General features: G+C 37.1%; 1 protein-coding gene across 5 annotated transcripts in view; it reads right to left on the minus strand.

The window, feature by feature from the left end:
- The window catches only part of RALGAPA2 (Ral GTPase activating protein catalytic subunit alpha 2), a 328,251-nt gene that overhangs the window by 189,158 nt on the left and 117,111 nt on the right, over window positions 1–21,982 (minus strand). For all 5 annotated transcript variants that reach the window (XM_007961465.3, XM_037993998.2, XM_073008650.1 and 2 more), the window contains 5 exons: window positions 18,830–18,967; window positions 16,936–17,033; window positions 12,557–12,647; window positions 10,700–10,876; window positions 163–356 (listed from right to left, as the gene is read on the minus strand). In XM_007961465.3, coding sequence (XP_007959656.3) covers window positions 163–356; window positions 10,700–10,876; window positions 12,557–12,647; window positions 16,936–17,033; window positions 18,830–18,967 — 698 coding nt within the window. The remainder of the gene's footprint in view (window positions 1–162; window positions 357–10,699; window positions 10,877–12,556; window positions 12,648–16,935; window positions 17,034–18,829; window positions 18,968–21,982) is intronic.

Raw genomic sequence — 21,982 nt, forward strand, 5'->3', positions numbered from 1 at the left:
TCATGTTATATATGATTACTCTTCCATAATCAAATGTACTTTGTCTAAATGTACCATTTGTGTTTCAGAATATGTTCAGTAGTTAACTGCAACACAGTTTTTACATTAAATGATATGACCATTTTCCTGGATTAGAATAAAAAGTAATATAGCAGGACTTACCTTTGCTAGTTTGTACCAGAGTTCATAGAGATAGCAGAAAACTCTGGCATGGATCTTGGGTGACTGGATGTTATTCACATCTCCAAGGATCCCCAAGACCCTTCGCCACAACACAGCAGCAGAGTCTGGGTGCCAACCAGTGAGGCTCCCCCCGGCGATTATACTACAGTCATCTGCGAGGCACTCACTGCTATCTATGCAGAAAAACGTATCTGTTAACCTTGTAAACAATCTTGATTTCATCATATCTTTTTTCTTTAAGACAAGTTACCTATTCTTAAAAATTAATGTATTCAAAGTAAAATAATTAAGGCAAAAAATGTGAAACAGCTGAGAATTTAAAACAAGAGAAAAGCAGGATCAATGAAGAACGGTCAAATGATTTTCATTCTTCAAACTAAAAGAGCAAAAAGCTAAGACATGACATAATAGTTCCTAGAGACCCTGTGATGGGTTTTATAAACCAGGGGAGAGGAAGAGGGAGAACCTTGAGCAGGATAGGTGAGAAACAGTGCCATGGAAATGGGTGGCCAGGGAAGCCTCAATGCCAGAGTAACATTTGCGGTGGCTGTTGTTCTTAGGTCAGGTTGATGGGGGTAAGATGTGCATACAGGAAATCTCCCTTTCAGGTTTAAGGAGTTTTAAGGAATGTATACATTCATGTAACTGTTGCCATAAACTGCCACCATAATTGAGAAAAGGAAGATCTCATCACTCCAAAAAATGCCTCTTCATAATTGGTCCCCTTCCTCTATTCTCAGCCTCTTGCAACCACTGCTTTGTTTTCTGTTCCTATAGTTTTGCCTTTTCCAGAATGTCACATGAATGAAATCCTACAATTTGTAGCCTTTCTGTCTGGTTTCTTTCACTCAGCAAAATGCATTTGAGATTCATCTATACAGCTGTGGGTATCAGTTGTTTCTTCTTATTGCTATTAATATTCTATTTTATAGATGTGTCATAGTTTATCCATTCACCTGTACATATTTAGATTGGTTCCTGTTTTTGGCAATTATGAATACAGTTGCCATAAACATCCATGTACAAGCTTCTGTGTTAACATATGTTTACATTTCTCTTCAGTAAATATCTAGGAGTGAGATTCCTGGGTCCAATCATAAGTGTATGCTTAATAAACATTAAACTGAAGAAAGAAACTGTCGAACTGTTGTCCAAAGTGCTGTTACGGTTTGCACTCCTGCGAGCAAAGTATGAGAGTTCCACTTGCTCTACATCCTTGCTAGAACTTGATGCTGTCGGTTTTTAAAATTTTAACTATTCTTATAGGCATGGAGCAGTTATCTCATTGAGGCTTTTGTTTGCAGTTCTCCAGTGACTAAAGATTTTAAGCATGCAGTAACATGTGACTCGAACTTGAAGATGATGTGCAAATGGGCTGTGCAGCTATGTGGGGAAGAGCCAGTTAGGGAGAAAAGCTAGAGCAAAGGCTGTGAGATGGGAGTGTGCTAACAAGTTCAAGGCATAGAATGTCTTTGTAGTATATATTTAATTATGAAATATGAAACTTTGTGCATTGAAACAAATAGTTAAAGAAGAATTTAATGATTTACATGTATATCTAATTTTATGGATTAAGTTACAGAATTTTGTTCTTTGGATACCTGTTGCTTTAGGATGAGTAAAGGCTAGGGGAGACTGATTTGAATAAGTCTCCAGCTTCCTAAAATCATAAGCCTTTACATTTTTAGAGTAAATGGAAAAGCAGCCAAAGACACATAGGCACCACTTAAAGAATGATGTATTATAACAAAAAAATTGTATTTCATAGTATGTATGTAATAATCAACAGAGGCAAGCATTTTAACTGCACATTGTATTTTCTCACTCTTCATCCTTTTGACTTCCTTGCAGCATTTAATGCTTCTTCCTCAGGCCCTTTTTCCACAATTCTGTATCTATTTGCTTCCATGGCCAAGCACATTCCTCTAATCTCCCGCAGCTCAGTTTTTTAATTCTGGTTTCCACATCTCCAACCTGCAGCCTCTGCACAAAGTTCAGTCTCTGTTCTCACGTGTCATAGCCTCAGCCCCCATGTGTTCTCTCCCTTTTCTCCACTGGCATGGTACTTGAGTAGGCCACCAAAGACTTCCATGTTGTTTAATGCAGTGCTCAATGTCCAGTCCTCAGTAGCATTTGATTCAGGTAATCATGTCTACTTTCTGAAACGCTTCAACCATTTGACCCCCACGTATGACTCTCACCTGGTCGTTTTCTCTTGCTGGTGCTTCTTCATCTCATGGACTGCGGACACTGAAGGGCCCTGGAGCTGTTGTCTTCTCTATCTATACTAATGCCCTTCTTAATCTCATACAGACTTACTGCCATACATATTTCAATGCCCTCCATATACTCACAGCTCTACATGCCCACTTCTAGCCTGGATTTCTTTCCTCAAGTTTAAACTCATTTCTCCACCAACATATTTGACAGCTCTACATGCTCAGGACGGAATAGAAGCAGAGTCCATAAGCAGGCATGGTCTTTGGTCAGTTTCACTGTGTTCCTGAAAAACCTCAGATATATGTATGTTGAGTTGTTTTTTTTTTTTTTTCCTGGAATTCGAAAGACTCTCTCCTGCTCAAAGAGTATGTAAACTCTCCTTTAATCCCTCTGTTTTCAAGACAGCATCTCTGCACTCAGATGTGTTGATGACTCCAAGCCACAACCCCCACCCCCCCAAATTTACTTGTACCATCTTCTAGGGTGAAAAAGCAGTGGTCCGTGGCAACAGAGCTCTAACTAGTTCTTAAACAGACTTACAGTCTTTCTGTTTTCAGCCCCATCATCACTTCCTACTTCTGTAGCTACCTGGTATGGGAAATTTTCTAACCCTTTCAGAGAACCCGTATTAATTTAAGTCAGGTTGTTTCTTGGCTTTCCCTACTACTGACACAGGATTTAATATTCTCAGGTCTGCCAATTCATTTACCACAGGCCACCTGTTCTGTAACTTCAAGAAGTTGGTTGCTACTGTCTTTCTCCTGCCATCTTTGCCCTTGTGGATTTATGTCTTATTTAATATAAATCCTTTCAATGTGGCTTAGGTAGGGTTTGGAGAATAAGTGGGGTTATTTGTGTTTGTTCACTCTACTGTCTTTAATAATATGCATTATTACAATTTGTAATGTCTTTGTTACTCATTCCTCTTGCTTATTTTTAAAAGCCACTTATTTTATAATTTTTGTTGGCTTTAATGCATTTACTTTATATTTGGTAATTTTTCCCTGAATTAGTTTTTTTTAAATAAAATTTATTTATTTATTTATTTATTTTTATTTATTTATTTTTTTGAGACGGAGTGTCGCTCTGTCACCCAGGCTGGAGTGCAGTGGCCGGATCTCAGCTCACTGCAAGCTCCACGTCCCGGGTTTACGCCATTCTCCCGCCTCAGCTTCCCGAGTAGCTGGGACTACAGGCGCCCGCCACTACGCCTGGCTAGTTTTTTGTATTTTTTTAGTAGAGACGGGGTTTCACCGTGTTAGCCAGGATGGTCTCAATCTCCTGACCTCGTGATCCGCCTGTCTCGGCCTCCCAAAGTGCTGGGATTACAGGCTTGAGCCACTGCGCCCGGCCAAATAAAATTTATTTTTTAAGACAATTTTGGATTTATAAAAAATTGTGACAATAATACAGAGTTCCCATATACTCCATATCTAATTTCTCCACTATTAACATCTTATATTCAAATGGAATATTTATTACAACAAACCAATACTAAAAGATGATTATAAAGTCTACACTTCATTGAGATTTCCTTAGTTTTTATGTAACTCTTTTTTCTGTTCCAGGATCTCATCCAGGATATCACATAACAAATAGCTATCATGTCTCCATAGCCTCCTTTCAACTGTGAGTTTTCTTAAAACTTTCTTTGTGTTTGATAACCTTCATGGTTTTAAGGAGTACTGCTTTATAGACTGTTCCTCAGTTGGGATCTATTGGATATCTTTCTCATAGGCTTTTCTTTTGCATTCCTGGAATGAACTTCTCTTAGCCCTGATGTATGATATTTTTCCAATATTCTTCAATCTCATTTGTTAATGCCTTATTTTGAATTTTTTGCTTATATGTTTATAAGTGAGATGGTCTCTAATTATGTTTTTTTCATACTGACCTTGTCCGGTGTGTTACCAAGGTAACACAAGGTAGATAACAGAAGTGAGTTTCTTTCTCTTTCTATTGAATGGGACGAAAAAGATAGTTTCTCTTTTACATGAAGGTTTAGTAAAGCTAGAAATTATCCTTTATTTTTATAGATCTATTTGAATAGCATACTGTATTATTTTCAAAATTTATATTGGTTTTGTAGTTGTTCCCTTTTCACCTCCAACATTTTTTTCTTGATCAATCTTGCCTGTTTGTCTATTTTATTATTGTTTTTAAAGAACAATTTTTAGTTGTCTTCTATTGTTTATTTGCTTTCTAGTACATGCATGTATGCTCTCAGCTTTATTGGTTCCTTTTTATTAACATCTATGTTATTCTGTTATTCTCCTAATTTTTGAACATAACACATTATGTTAATTTATTAAGATAATTATTCCCAAAGTTCTCTTCTTCACTCCATACAAATAAAGCCAGGCTGATTTCTAGGCAATTATCAGCCCCCACTTAGTGTCATCTTGAGTGTATATGTTGTTGGCATTTTTAAGGCCTAATCAAAGAAACCGAAGCACAATCTCTGAATCTGAGGAATTCAAGTAGAAGAATGACAAGGACAACAACAGGCAAGAAAAAAATGAATCTGAAAAGGAGCCAGGGCAGGTCCAAAAACGGCTGCTCACTATAATAAGCTATGTTTATTAAATTAGCGATGGAAAGATCCCAAGACACGAAAACAAAAGATGTAATAACGATGGCACATGGTGTCATGGAAAGGCCTTCCCAAACACAGAAGCACTGTTCCTTCTTAGAGGAAAACATATCTGTAGTTCCCACAAGGGTATCATATACTCAACTCAGGAGACACATTAAAATGTGCAGATATATTCCAAACTGGAATTCCTACACACTGTGCCTGAAAGGCAGGGTGCAAAAAGCCTAATTATGGGCCTTCTGGGTTCTCTGACTTTTATAAAACCTCAGAAGAGAGACTCATCATCCTAATTCTGTAAAGTAAGTACAATGTCAGGAATCTGTTAGTCTGAGAAGGTATGCTGAAGCATCAATAAATGCTTATGAATCAACATGAGACCCCAAGTCAACAAGCAGCATAATATGGCATTTATTTTTCTCATAAAGTATGTCATGGCATTTTCAATCCCTTGAGGAGAAAAAAAAGTAAGGGGATTAGATAATTTGCAGCTTTGTTTCATCACTAACCTTCACTCCAAAAATGTAGCTATCCAAAACAGAGATTGGCCCCCAGCATCCCAATCACACTGGAGCTTTGCTTGAGTAACCACTCTTAAGTACATGTAGACAGGTACCTCATCATCACCTGCACCTCTTTGCAACCTGCCAACGAATATGCCCTTACTTATGAAAGAATCCCACATAGCAAATCTGCTTAAATACTGCTTTACACTCAGAAAAACTCATGCTTCGATGATAAAATCCTAGGCAACATCCTCCATAAAATTATCAAAGTATGCTGACTTCTTCAGGAGTTTCTGAGATGCCTGTATGAGTTTCCTCAGTATTACTATGAACAAAAATGTTAATGAGTTGAAATGTTTTGCCCAAAATTATTCTGCTGGTAGCATAAGTGACAGAACAGATGCTGACATTTTACATGTAGAGGGTTCCTCAGTGAAGGAGCACTTAATTAAAAATGGGGATTTGGGAGACTTCAGAAAATTTCATGTTCACCCTAAAAATATCCAATATTTAGTTTATTTTATTTTCATTAGCAACCTAGTATGCTAGCCTACTATCTTTTTGTTTTATTACTACTTAATGCTATAACTTAAAATTTTTTTATTAAAGTGAAAACTCTTACAAGCATAATCGTATCGTCTTTCTCCAAACACATAAATAATTTTTACAAAGAGATCTAAAAGTTTAGAACTCTGCAAATATAGAAAGAATTTTAGCCACGAAATACGTCTTGGTAATAGGCAAAATAAGCATTTATGGCCGAATGGTGATTTTATATGGCTACGATTTTATATAAGCTTGGCACAGTGTTAAAGAAACGTAGCCTCAGTCTCCAAAAACAAATTTTCCTTTTGATTTGAAATCTAAACACAAAAAACAAACTCAAAGGCCTGAGTGAAACAACTTAATTCTAGCGCCAGAAAATTCAGGCCTGGCCTGGATGTCAATGATCAAGTGGAGAAGCAGCAAGGTGGCATCCCATTCCCACCAGTGCAGCCTGGCTCTCCTCTCCTTCTTCCTCTCCTTTGCAAGGATGTCCACTGTTCACTGCAAAGATTTTAGAAGGTGAGCTACCAATGCCCCAGTAGCTATCATTATTATTTTTCTTTCTAATATTTCATGACTTCTACACACATCAAAGTCTGGTGAAAATGCCAAAAATATAGGTGATGACAGAGAATGCTGACAAAGCATTCTTGGAAACACAATTTTAGTGGCAGGTAACAGGAGATGTAATTCATTTTCACAGCTATAACTAAAAGCAGAAGTGGTAAAAAGATTTCTGTAATGTTTGGATGCAAGACTGTGATAAACACACTAAATAAAAGAGATTTTGAAATTGTCTTATATATTATTTCTAAACAATTAAAATTTAATTGCTCTTTTCAGCTATATAAAACAACAGCTTGCAGCTTAAAGTGTATTTGTTCACTGATTCAAGTATTTATTGAACGCTTCTCTCCTGTCCTGCACTATTCCTGGAAGCAAGAATCAGCTGTGCAGACAGCAGATAACAGGCCTCCCCTTCCTGGAGTCTGCATTCCAGTAGAGAAAGACCTTGGAATCTCCCAACTAAACCAAGATGCTGGATAACATTTCTCACCAAACCTTACCTTAAAACTTATCCCTGAGCTAACAAGAACATGGAAAGGAAAGAGCAACAAAGCTGGTTTTTTCCCTTTGTGGTTCTGCTAAACCACAGAATTCTTAAAAGTTTATCTGGTAATAGAGTTTTCATTTTGCTGAGGTTGAATTACTGACACTTTTCTTATGGTTAGCTTTTTTAAAAAAAACCAAACAACATAGACCCTTTTAAAAAAGATGTTTTCTTCCAAGTTTTTCAATTTTCCTTTTCACATTTATGTATTTTATCCCTCTGAAACTGACTTTGGACATGGTATGAGGTAGGAATTCTATTTCATTTTTTTCCATATGGCTAAGTACCTGCTCCACAGAAATTTGTTGAACAATACATTGTTTCCTTGTCAGCCCTGACAAGCCACATATATCATATATCATGATTCCATGTCTGTGTGCACTCAGTTCTGTATTTTATCTTCTGTTCCATCCATCTATTTGTCTATCTCTATGATTATAACTTTAAGTAATTTCATAGAATTTATCACATTATCTGTGACTATTAGGATAAATGTTGTGTCTTCTGTCCTTTTTGTAAGCACTTAAAAACTATAGAAGCTTATGACCTATTCATCTTTTTATTTCTCATAGCATCTAAATCAGTATTTTAGACTATAAGCTCATTTGTTAAACAAGGGATGAGGTAAATGACAGTACTAATTCTTAGCTGTAGACTCATAAATGTCCCCCTCCCCTGACTATTTCAACAGAACTAAATGTATGTATGTATTAACTATATTTTCTTATTTTCTGTTTTCTCAATGCTCTGGCATTAGGGCCTCACTGATCAGGGAAGCACTGCCACTTCTAGGGTTAGCTAATTCCTAGAGATAGAAGTCTATTCACCAGGCAGCAGGTCTTTCATATTCAAACCTACCAATTCAAAATTCAGACCCTCCAACTACCTCCTTTCTCTAGTTCTCACATACTAAGTCAATATCCTCTGCCCTGTCATCCCAGGACTGGGTGGGTACCAGGCAAGCAGAAATAGCCCGTATGCTCCAGAGCCCACTGAAGTCATTCATACTAGCAATCCTAAATCTGCATACCCTGCCTTGCTTTGCTATTTTCATAGAAATGACACTAAAGGCTGTTGCCCCATTTTGTTCCTTCTGCCTCCTGGTACTTCCCTGCATGACCCCTGTTTCCAGGATCTGTGAGTAGAAAATTCTTCCTCCATGACAATCACCTCCATATCTGTATGTCTTACCACATATGATTAAAACAAATCCCAGGTAAACTTTAAGACAATGCACAGTAAATTTAGCTGTTATTTTCAGCAAACATAATTTAAGTGAGAAAGCAAATATAAAAGTAAACTGTTAGTTTGCCAGTGATGAAGGAATTTAAGATTTTGGAGGCAGTTTATTATTCTAAGCATTTGATAACTGGTAGGATTATTCAACAAGAAACAAAGATATACTCAAATTGTCTCTCAAAATGTCCTAAAAATCAGGCTCATATGAGTTTTAGTTTGAACATTTATGAAGAAATTGTTCTCTTAAGAACAGAAAGTTAAATTCAGAATTGTGATAATCCTTAAACCTTCTCACATTACAGTTTGTCCTTTTCACAGATGACAAGGTGAACTATTGAACTGCATGTACTGATTCTCTATATTAGTATTTCAAAGAAGAACTAAGTATTTGGAGGAGTTAAGCACAACATGGAGTACATCATATAACATTACCTCACAGAGGTTTATTAAATTGAGCTGTCCAATACATAACCTGAAATGGGATCAAAACTAATCTTTCCAAAGAACAGACAAAAGAAGTAATCACCTAATTTTCTTCCCTTTCAATAAAAATAATTAAAACTAGTCCATGTTTAAGTAAATTCAACCTACTGAAGCTTCAGTTTTGCCTCCTATGGTACCACGATGATGAGTTTCTCTTGGATAATCTGTAAGGATTCTCAAGTAGGTCAAAGGGCTTTACAATAATTTTAATTTTAACAGGAACACAGTGTGAAGGAGTAGACACAGCACTGCATGTTGAGTCAAAACACTTTGAAAGTCAGTTTCATCCCTGGAACTCACACTCCAGCTTGATAACAATTTCCCTGGGTCTCAATTTCCCCATCTCTAAAACAGACATGATAAGCTTGGCCTGCTTCCCATACAGAATCAAAGAGAATGCCTCAAAATTCTTTGTAAATGTTAAATCTCATATCAATGAATAGTATTATTAGTCATTATTAGTCTATAAAGAATTTTATTGAATACCACCTTTATATGTTACTTTTATGAAGTTTTAATGATATTCCATCAAGAATTTCCCAAATATCAGAGATGTTGGTTAAATTTTACAACACAGTGAAAACTAGTTTGCTTGGTTTGAAAAAAATCCATTTAAGGTAAAATTTTAGCCTTTATGTTAATCATTTTAAAATATATTTTGGAATTTTAATAACACTCTTTACTTAACATGTTACTTTGTGGTGGTTGTTTTCATACACGGTATCTATGTGTGAACATGAACGTGCAGCTAGAAAAGTCTTAGCTCTGGTCAGCCTTTCCCGCACTGATTCCTCAGAGCACGAGTCTCTCCTAACACTCCATTAAACAAAGCAAAACCAAACCCAGCTCCTCCATGGTCTCCCTGTTCTCATCAGACTGGTCATACAGGTAAGGGAACTTAGCCTTTGAGGTTCACTTACCCAGTGTCACACTGTGTGTGTGTGTGTGTGTGTGTGTGTGTGTGTGTGTGTAGCTAAAACTGCAGACTGCTCCACACACACCATTTTGTGCACCTGACTTATATGTTCACTCATTTATTCTTCCAACAACCTTTATAAAGTAGGGGTTATTATCCCAAATTTAAAGACAAAGAAATAGAAGGACAGAGATTAAATAACTAGCTCAAGGTCACCCAGCAATTCCTCAGAAGTGCCTGGAAGCCGACCCAGAAAGTTTGGCTCTGAAGTCAAACAATCTGAGATTTAAAAAGTTGCAAAAAATACAGAGTATGAAGTCATTATTTTTAAAGTTTAGAAACAAAACTAAATGATATATTGCTTGACATGCATGGTAAAACTATAAAGAAATCAAGGAAATTATTATAAAAACAAATTTGGGCTAGGGTCCCAAAATAATGGGAGAACAGGAGGGACTTGAGAAACACCTCTAGGAGACCTCACTGGCTTGGGTGCCATGCTAGTTTTTAAGCTGGGTAGCAGACTCACTCATGTTCACTTCATTACTGTCCCCCGTAACTTACATACTGTATATGTTACAACTTACATTTTATGTACCAAATATTTTATTTAAAAATTTTAAAAAATTAATCAATAAGCTATCTAAACTCCTTGACTTATCCTGGATTTACAACATATATGAGTTGGAAAAATCACTCTTCTTTCTAGAGTAGAACAATTCAGTTAGGGATAAAGGCTTAACATGAATACCACCACTTCCTCCTACGGTGGACAGTGGTCAGGAGCATGGCACACTTCCTCCTACAACTGTTTCAGAACCCTCTGTATACAGGACTCCAAGGATTCACAACTGATCTCCTAGCTGTTTGCACTACTGCCTCTTTTCCAAAATGCAATTCACCTGTTAAATTCGAAGCATCAGTGGGACTCAGTTGTAACCAATGACGAGCATCCGCATCAGCCACAACATCTGTGGGAGTATTCAGCTCTGGGTCTTCCTCACAGGTCTGCCATGGGCCCATGGACAGCTCTGCCTCATTGATACAGCCCAGAGCTGTGTCACTGTTGGTACTTTCACCTGGTACAACGGAAGAACCAAAGTTTAAGATAAAAAGTAGCTGAAAATCAGAATGTTCACAATTACTCATATGAAAGTAACCAAACAGCAGACACAGCAGGAATCATTCAGGTTCTTTGGCAGAACCTGCAGAACTTGAGTGGAGCTCATAAAGTGCCCATGTGGTCAAGAAAATTAATCTTCCAAATACAGGAGATAAATATCTATTATGAACACAATCATAATAGATCATTCTATTCATCATTCAAGATCATCATTCAAGTGGCACTCTTCAATGTGTCTTCACTCAGTGCCCCCATACCCAAACTACACCAAGTCCAAAAGTGTGCTGGGACTTACAAAATGAGGGTGGGTGGAGGAAGAAGATAATAACTGATCCACCACAAATGCAAGCTTACTCTACTGGGTAGAAGAGTCTAAGGATGCTGTATGCTCCAAGCCTGATGGGTAGACATAGACCTAGGGTGACTCATTCAGGGTCATTTGGGGATAGAGTGTTCCAATACAACAGATTTTTCTAGAACAGAAATTCTCCCCTTTAAACATTAATAAGTTCTAATTTGTCATAATATAATAAGGCTGGGCTATGAAGACGTATAGAACTATTTAGTCTGACATAAAATGAACCTAGACAGTTCTGCTTCTCAAAGTCTCCTGTCTACTTCATAACAACTTTATGCAGCTACATCTCTGTCTGCTCACCCTTATGGCTGCTCTGTCTGCTCCTAATAGTCCCTTACCCTTGCTGTTTCTAATCTGCTGTCCTCTATTTACCCACAAAGAACTGAAAGTTGTCTCAGTAACCAGGTGACCAATGGTAGGTACCAAACTTCATCTCCCAAAGGGCTCTAAGCCAGCAGGGTGAAGGTGGAACTCTTCTGCACCCATCAAGAACTGTTCTGAACTTGAGACGGTGTTTACTATGCTACTCTGGCACTTGACTTCAGGAAAGCGGAGTACTAAGGCTGTGTTTTACAGTATATGATAATACGTCTCAGGATTCCAACCTCATTTCATGTCAAAGTATTTATCCCATTAACTTCAATGTACTTCTGATGCTTTTTGCTTCTAGCCTCTGGGAACTTTCTGGGGAAGATAATTTTTCTCTCTGGTCTATCTGCTCACTCGTGCCATCAGCCTCTGATGTACCACTCTCCTGGAGAAAGGCCCAGGGGTAGAAAGACGGGCCTCTCAAGGTACAGGTGAGTAGAACTGTTTTATTGTATGTATGGATGAATCTTTTGTCAATCCTGGGATTCCAGGAATAAGAAGGTTCCATTTCACAACCATCTCTCTCAAATTGACAAGCTATTACTCAAGTTAGAAGGTAAAAAGTGGGAAGATGGCTTCAGCCCAGTCGTTTGAAACCAGCCTGGGCAACATGGCGAAACCTCATCTCTATTAAAAAAAAAAAACAAAAAAAAAAAAACAGAAAAATTAGCCGAGTGCACTGGCATGTGCCTGTAGTCCCAGCTACTTAGGAAGCTTGGGTGGGAGGATCACCCGAGCCTGGGGAGGTTAAGGCTCCAGTGAGCCATGATTGTGCCAGAGCACTCCAGCCTGGGCGAAAGAGTGAGACTGTGTCTCTAATAATAATAATAGTAATAATAATAAAACATAAAAAGAAAATAGAACATATCAACTCTATAGTCAGAGGAACAGACATTTCCTGGAACTTACTCTTCTGTCTTTCCCTACATTTTCCTTGTGTCTGCTGCAAATCATCTTTCAAATCCAATTCAGCAGGGCTGCTGCTTCTTCGAACTAAAATCTTCAGACAAAAAGAAATATTGCACTTACTACAGGAAAGTTTTCATTTTTATAACACTTAAGTTTCTAGCCCAAATTTCTAAAGAAAAAGAAACAAACAATAATAATAGCTAAATAAATTGATGTTTTCCATTTGAAGGATATATTTTCACAAATTACTATATTTAACTTTATGTTACTCAAGATCTGAAACTTTTATTTACATCCTCTACTTTGTCAACTTACATCCAATTAAACTGATCTAAGAAGGAATGCCAAATTATATGCAAGAGATTTCTTTTAAAGTTCTATTTGTTCTTCTGGCCAAGCACACATATATAGTGAACAGAATGCTCTAGGAAGGCATTAAGTTATGCACACAAATGGTAAGTGTGCTGGTAGGCAAGGCACAAACTCCATCCAGAGTTCTAAAGGTTCATTCAGTGTCTTCCTAGTTAAGTGTGCCACAAACTCTCCTGAGCATTGCTTAACTTTGTATTAAACTCACAGGATTAAAAAAAATCAGGAGGCAATCTGCATCCTCTAAAAACTTATAATTTGCTTGGAGAGACAAAACATACACAAATTACACAAAATAATTATAATGTATATAAGCAAAATATGCAAATAAACGGTCTCTGAAAGGTATACAGAATAAACTGTTGCCTTAATTGGCTCAGTTTTATAGGAGAGCTGTTCAAGATGGCAATGGACATGAAGTGGTAGAGGGAAGACAGAAGAGGATTCAAGGCAGGAAGTACTGGGTGGTAATCAGCAAGTTCTATGTACAGGAAGAGATGCTGGTTATACCAGGCCATGCAGGGCAGCCCGGTGAAGAAGGACAAACATAAGAAGAAATGCAGACCTTCTAAAAAGACACAGCTGCCTATGGGCCTTGAACCTTAGGTTTAAGGGGGGAACAAGATGTAGAGTTAAAAAAAGGAATGCACCACAAATGTTGACCATGGCAAAACTAGAAAAAAAATTAAAAGAAAAAATAATTATTAAGCTAAAAAAAAAGAAGCAGGCCATGAATAAAATATTTAGAAGATTTAGAGGATTAACACTATATGAAAAAATTATATACAGCCTTAAAGAAGAATGATATACATCTAGTGTGTATATGTAGAAGGTATATCTAGAGGGTATATGTATCTAGTGATATATATCTAGAGGGTATATATATCTTCTAGCCATAGAAACAGATCCTACATAAAACTTTAGTTGCAATTTGGGGCTCAAAGGAAGTAAAAGAAACTTCCAAGAAATCTACCTTCAACCCTTAAAAGTGAGCAGAAACCAGGGCAGTGAAATGTGGCTACTGCAACGGTAAATCCAATAGTACCATTGCCAGTGGCAAGAGGACCAAGACTCCAGGATTAAAGTAGCACTCCCCATGTGGTGCAAGAAACAAATGCAAACATGCTGTTGAAATGTCATCAATTTAGAAATCCACATTTTCTGCAGATTAAGATCAGCCAGCTAGGAACTCATAATAAATCATCATCGAACACTACAGAAAATAAATCACCATGTATAAGAAGAGTCTCAAACAACAAACATCAGGTTTAGATGCCCCAAGGATTTCAGAAAATCAGATAAAAAATTCAGAATTGCAACTTGTAAACATTTTAAAGGAATAAAAGTTGGGAATCACAAAAACGAGCAAGCAACAAAAGATTATTAGAAATTACAAGATATGCTTGAAAAGTACAAACATGAACTGTCAGAAACAAAAGGCATAACTGCTCAACTAAAAAACTCAAGGGAAGTATTAAACAACAGAGTAAAGATACAGTTACTGAACTGATGAAAGACAGAGCTGATAAAATTATCCAGAAAACACCGAGCCAATGAGAATGGAAAATATCAAAATCATTTAAGAGACGAGGAAGACAGAATGGGAAAGTCTAATATTTCCACCCAGAATTCCAGAAGGAAAGCAAAGAGAGAATATAAAAGAGGCAATATTTGCATTTCTTTTCTTTTTTTAACCCCAGCGTCCCATGTAACAGGTGGAGATACCACTGAACCAATGAGGAAAAAATGAGACAATATATGCAGAAATGTTACCAAGAATTTTCCAGAAATGACAGAAGATGAGCACTTGCAGATGCATGGCACACACCATATACCAAAAAGAACAAATAGATGAACCCAAAAGATTCCTGCACCTAAATATACTATAGTGAAATGGAAGGAAAAGGACAAACAAATAAACAAAAACAGCAAGGAACAATAACTAGACAGGACCGGATGGACAGAAGACTTCTCAGCAACAATGAAAGACAAAAGATTATAGAAAAATAACTTCCGTTAGAAGGAAAAGGGAGACAGGTGGGAAAACTACATTAACTGAGATATTGTGCTGTCTGAAAGACAAAGTAACCAAGAATCAAGATAAACACCAAAAGGAGGTCTTACATATCTTGGAAATAGCATATATGAAAGAGAGGTGGCATTTCAGATCAATAAAGAAAAATGAATTCAATAAATAGGACCTGACACAAGTAGTTATCTATGCAGGAAAAAAATGAAATTGGATCCCTACCTCCCTCCATAAACAGGAATCAATTCCAAATGGATAAAAGACTTAAATTTGTAAAGCAAACCTGAAACATTTATAAATATAAGGTAATATTTTTATTCCTGTCTAGTTGAGACTTTTAAAAAATTCCATAAGACCTCAACAATAAAAACAATAATAGAGAGTATCAAAATGAAGAACTTCTGTTCATCAAAAGATACCATAAAGAAAGTAAAAATATAAACCATATATTGGAAGAAGATATTTGCTACAAACATAAACAAAATAGGATCAGTACTCAGATTGTACAAATAACTAGTAAATATAAATAAAGAGAAAAAGACAGACAATAGAAAAACAACCAAAGACATCAGTAGGCATTTCACAGATGAAACAAAAATGGCCAATAAACACATAGGAAGATTTTTAACCTTATTAGTAGTCTAAGAAACGCAAAATAAGACATCTTATTTTCACCCAGTTGACCAATAAAAATGAAAAAATCTGATAATAGAACGTGTTGGCAAGAATGCAGATCAATGGGAGCTCTACACAATGCTGGCTAAAATATAAGTGATGCAACCACTTTAGAGAACAGGGGTTATCTTATAAAGAAGAACATTCTTTTATTCTATAATTCATTAATTCTGTTCCTAGATAGCCATCATAGAGAAAACATTAAACATGCAGATACTGAAACACATACAAGAATGCACGTGGCTACAGTTTTCACAAAAACAAAAAGCTGGAAACAATCTAAACATCAACCAACAAGAGAATGAAAAAATAAACTGTGGTCTGCTTATAGTGGAATACCACATCACAGAAAACATGAACTATTGCTACATGGCACAACGTGAATAAATCTTAAAAATATGTAACTGAGTAAACAAAGCAACAATACTTTATTAAACAATTCAAAAGTAAGGAAAACTAAAGAATATCCTGTTTAGAGATACATACTTATATAGCAAAACTATAGAGCAAGGCGAGGGGATAATGAACACAAAGCCAAGATAAGGCCACTCTCTGAGGGAAGACAGCAGAGAGAAGGAACAAGAAAGGAGCGTAGAAGCCAAAATGATCTGAAGCTGATGGTGGGTTTCTGGGTATTTATTTCATTGTTGAAAACAGAATATACAGATGTAAACCAGTACATGCCCTTTTTAAAAATAAAGAAAAAAGAAACTTAACATGGGTTATTGTCCAGTGGGAGGGGAGCAAGGAGAGGCTCTCCCTTTTTTATTGTGTATCTTTCTGTGATGTTTGAGTTTTCAAAGAATATATGCTACACTAAAAAAAAATGAATAGGGGTTATCTACATGAATGAGTTACGGGCTTATGTTTTAATTTTCTTCTTTATACATATTTACATAAATGCCATTTTGTTTTATTTTTTTAAAGAAACCTAACATCTTTGTGAATACTCACTGATTCTAGTAACTCATGTCAAGTGGAGGCTACCTAAACTGATATCAGGAATGGGGAATCTGAAACGCAGGTTTAGCAGGCAAAGGTAACTGCTTAAAAATATATAGTGCCATACACAGACCAGCTGTTGAACTCCATTTTCATGTTAATTTTTTTCCTATTTTTGTAATGTGACTGTAATTTTACATAGAAAGCTAGCAAAATCTTAAAAGATCTCAACATCATTTGAGCCTATAAACTGTCTAAACAGAAAAAATATTTTAATTATCACTGCCACCAATAAATTTACTTACTGAGCACTAATTAATGTTTATTTTTAATGAGAAACTGAAATGGTTTGAAAATATCTTACTGTTATTCCTTCATGTTCTCTCTTCACATGTCCTTTATTCTCTTGAATAGGCTGAGGCCCTGAAGAACTCAAATTCTGTGTGTTTTCTGCCTTTTGACCTAGAAATGGTGGGGCAGGGGGGTAGCGGAAATAGGTAGAAGGAATGTTTCAGATAATAAAACTGGAAAATGATTTTATATATAGGTAACTATTAAATTTAAACATTCTAAGATATGTAAAAACAGGAGTTAAGGGCCTGGCAAAACAGCAGCCTACGGGTCAAGGCCATACTTTAGACCTGGTCTCTGGCCCACAGAGAGCTATGAAGAGAGTGGATTGATTACTGTTCACTGTGGCCAACAGGTTCACTTAGCGCATTTAGGTGTGCATAGGGAAGGTCAACAAAACCCTTCCTGGGATCTTGGGGAAGGTATCTCAGAGAAAAGGTGCCTGTGTTGGCCAGATGAACCAACAGGAAGAAGAGAGCAGTAAGGTGTCTCAGTATTGCTTGAGAATAAAGATTGACGAGAGCACAAATAACCAGTTTCAGTAATAAAAAATGGAATATCACCACAAAGCCTGAAAACACTAAAGCTGATCATAAGAGGATTTTATGAATAATCTGGGACCAATAAATTTGAAAAAAAAATGAATAAGTTTCTAGAAAAACATAATTTATCAAAGTCAAAACAAGAAAAGGAAAATCTAACTCGTCCTATAACTATTTTAACTTTTAAAATTTAACTTAACATATAAAAATTGTATTAATGTAATGTGTATAACATGTTGTTTTGAAATGTGTGTATACACTGTGCAATGGCTAAATTAAGCTAATTAATATGTATCACATTCTTTTTTGTGGTGAGAACACTAAAACTACTCAGCAATTTTCAAGAATACAATACACTGTTACAAATTACAGTCACTATATTGTACAACAGATCTCTTGAACTTATTCCTCCTCCATAATTGAAATTTTCTTAAAATTTAAATGATAATTTAAAATATTCCTACAAGAAAAATCCAGGCAACTGGTAGTTTCTACCAAATATGTACGAAAAAAAAATAATAGTCTTATACAAAACCTTTCAAAAATCTTTCAGATAATACATTTTCTGAAGCTTTTTCTGTATTTTCTTATTTCCAGAGGATTTCTAAGAGAGAATAATTCTCTACTCATCTGATGAGACTAGCATGACCTTGACATTAAAAGATATGAGATAACTTGTTGATACGTAGGGTTGATTTCTTAATTAATTCATGACACCAAAACAGAGTAACTATGTCCACTAGACACACTTTAAGCACACTCTTTCACTAACAAATCTATCATCCACTGTTTACAGGTCAAACCATCTGTCTCCTTGCTTTCCACACCCTGTTGCTGCTGCAAGTTGTTGGTGAAACCGTGTAGATTAATGCTATTAAAAGTTATTATTTTCAACCTCAGCAGAGTCGGTAAGCTGCTAATAAACTTTTTCACAAGTCTGGTCAGCTTTCCATTCTCATTTTCAACTTTAACGGCTCTTCTCACAGCCCTTTCCCTATGTCCCTGCCCCCATCCTGCCTCTCTGCCTTCTATAATACCTAATTTGATGCCCTACTTGACTTCATGTTGTAACAGTCTCTGTCTTCCTTCTACTCCAGTCACTTGGACTCCTGTCTAGTCCTCAAACATGCCAACCTTTAAAAAAGTGGGTATATATCTACATACAGATACATACAAATAATTTAGATAAACATGTTTAAATAGTGCAAATATTTCATTGACATAAATCACATCCTTCCAAATTAAAAAGGTAATTCCCTTGAAACAAATATATTTAGAATACATGTACAAAGCAATACTATATGCAGCTTTTATTCCTCTGCCAGAATCTATAGTTCTGTATTAATTACTGAATATACCACGTACCCTGAGAAGAATCTGAGCACAGCGGCTCAGGGATGTCGGAGGTACTACTGCTCCGAAGGACCTGCTGCTGCTGTCCCACCGTGAGATAGACAGATCCGGCTGCAGATGCATTTTCTGACTGCTGACACTCCTCTACTTCTGTGAGCATTAACACAAAACATGCAAGGTTACAGTTCAAGATTTTAAAAACACATTCACCACTTAAAACAAATGATTTAAAAAATAAAGTTTCAAATGCTTTTCACAAATAATTTATAGTCAGATAATCTGCATTTATACCGTCAAGTTTCCTACACTTACTAACCCCTAATATTCTACTCCAAGAACACATTTTCCACTTAAGTTCTATAAAGTCGTTTATTTTTCAATCAAAGTAAAGGAAAAAAGCCACAATAATAAGTTAAGAACTGTAAAAGTCATTTGGAATTTCAGGGTCAGGCATGCCAAGGAAAGAGAGATCTAGGAGATGCACAGAATGAATAACGTACATTTGAGAAGAACAAAAAACCACACACACATACACACATACACACACACACACACACACACACACACACACACACACACACACACCCTAAAGGAAGATGAAAGGAAACGTGGGAATTTCTACTGCATTATTCCTTTTTAACAGGTAAGTGCCCAACTGTCCAAAATAAAATGCTATAGTGATGTAATGGCTTATTTCATCAAATGCAATGTTGAATTATTCTCTAAAGTACAGAATGATCCACAGGTATTTGTAGAAAAACAATATATAAGAGACATAAAATAGAAAACCATAGCTGGGTAGGGACCACAGGATAATCTCAGTATTATTACAAGCTATATTCCCCTAGAGAATGAGTTTCCCCTAGAGAATGAGTTCCCCCCAGCTCATTTCTAAACTGCACAGTACACTTTAATCTCTAAAGACCACCCAAGGCACTGGAATTATCACCCCAGCCTCTCCGTCTAGAGTCACAGCTTCAGGGTTGCACCACCTTTTACATAGGTGGTTGTAACAGTCTGCTAACTAATCACTAATCACTGTCCCCCTCTTCTTACCACCTTCATATTTATCCTCTCCATGGTCCCTCTAAAATAAAGATCTGGCTGTGCCACTCTTCTTAAAACCCAACAAAGCCCTCTCTTGTTAGAGAGTTGTCAAACATGCTAGTCAGGGTGAATATGGGCTTTCCTTGTTCTCACAGGAGATACTGATCCGCTTGCAAAGTACTCTAGCTCACTTTAGTCTCCAGTAGTACTAACCCAGTTGGCACCTGCTACTACTCTCTTCTTCCTGCTGTTCACTCCCCTATGATAAAGGCACACCTGCTCCCTCATCCCTCCTTGCCGTGCTGGCCTGGGAATATCCCCTACAGGACTTGCTCCCTGGCCCTGCATGTAACCCCCATAGCTCTGTTTCTCATTAGATTCCACACTCACTGACGTAGTCATAAAACTTTACATCCACATAACTAGAATAAAGTCTTTTCCAAAATTTTTCATCTGCTCATTACTACTACTAAGAAGAGGATGATCAAAACTCATCCTGTATTATCTTAACTGGCTGGGTCACCTGGTTTGTCACCTGAAAAAGAAACTCACTGCCAACTGCCCACCCTCTGTACAATCCTTTAATCTAAGTCATAAGGCAAACTGATGGCTCACCTTAAACAAGAAGTATATAGGAAAATTCTAAATTTAATACAGACAATTTCAACAAAGGGTTTCTGTTTTATTGTTTCTATCCAAATGAAAATGCATTTTATAGTATGCTGATATGGTTACAAGACCTCAAAACTATGAAATTTGTGTGATCCTTCACTTACAAAAATTTATCAATTTACTTTTTTTTTAAAGACAGTGCCTTGCTCTGTTGCCAGGCTAGAGTGCAGTGGTGTGATCACAGCTCACTGCACACTGGACCTCCCCTGGCTCAACTGATCCTCACACCTCACCCTCCTGAATACCTGGGAGTTCAGGTGCATGCCACTATACCCAAAACATTTTTGTCTTTTCAGAGACGGGGTTTTGCCATGTTGCCTAGGCTGGTCTCAAGCAGTCTACCCACCTCAGCCTTCCAAAGTGCTGGGATTACAGGCATGGGCCATGGTGCCCAGCCCAGAGTCTAACTTGAGATGCTGGTGGGAAACTGTGTTTGGAGTACAAGCAAAGATAGGCCAACGTAGCAAGAAAAGACAGATACGTTAAAGCCTCATGTTTCCCAGGTTGTCTTTGCCCTCCTCTTCTTTTGAACAGCCAAGTACTATTCATTTTTCTATAGAGAAACACAAAGCGTATGTGCAAATTTTTAATCTACCTACACATCTCAAAGTATAGACTACGTCCTTCTCACAGATCTATTTCTAGTCTCTTCAGCCTTCAGCAACAGAAGCCAAATAACACCATAGGGGCAGCCCTTCCGGCTGTCTTCTCTAATTGTTTATTCTAATTATGCAAGATGTTGAAACCTTCTGGGAAGAGTTTATATTTGTTAATGAATCTACTGGTTAATCCAGTATCAGTAGGGGGAGCCCAAGAGCTTCCTAACTTTCTAAAATATAATTGGCATATGCCATTTTTTATGGATAGTGGGAAGAGTTAGTCTCTGAAGCCTGATGCCAAAAACGGATAGATGTTGGTTTCTGGGCTATGAGCAGGAGCAAATAAGGGCTGAGCCAACACTGGCAGCATCTGCCTAAAGATAAAGAACATCGCCATCTGGTGGGATGAAATATAGCCACAGCGCCATTGCTTCCAAATTAGAGTGTCCCCACTGGTCCTCAACGCAGCAGACGGACGAAGAGCCTGCCACCACCAGCTGGTCTGCCTTCCCAACAGGCTGGCCTAGTGCAGCTTTTAAGGCTTTGTTTTTATAAAACTCTCAGGAGGGACTTATCAGATGGAGAAAGTCCAAGCCTTTAGGAATAGCAGTCAGTGGCAGGGCGGGAGCACTCCTGATTGAGTGAGAAGGAAGAGGAGAGCCATGATGCTTAAGTGTGCTGTTGTGTTGCAGGTGCCCTGAGCTACTCCTGTAGTTGACTATCAATTGAGACGGTGTAAAAGAGAATTTTCAATTCTCCTTATCCCACAATTTAAACCCAATTTCCTGATTTGTAATGGTATATTTATTGGGATTTTCTCATACTTTATATTAAATACATGTTTTGT

This window comes from Chlorocebus sabaeus, chromosome 2, assembly GCF_047675955.1.
Source record: "Chlorocebus sabaeus isolate Y175 chromosome 2, mChlSab1.0.hap1, whole genome shotgun sequence".
Taxonomy (NCBI): Eukaryota; Metazoa; Chordata; class Mammalia; order Primates; family Cercopithecidae; genus Chlorocebus; species Chlorocebus sabaeus.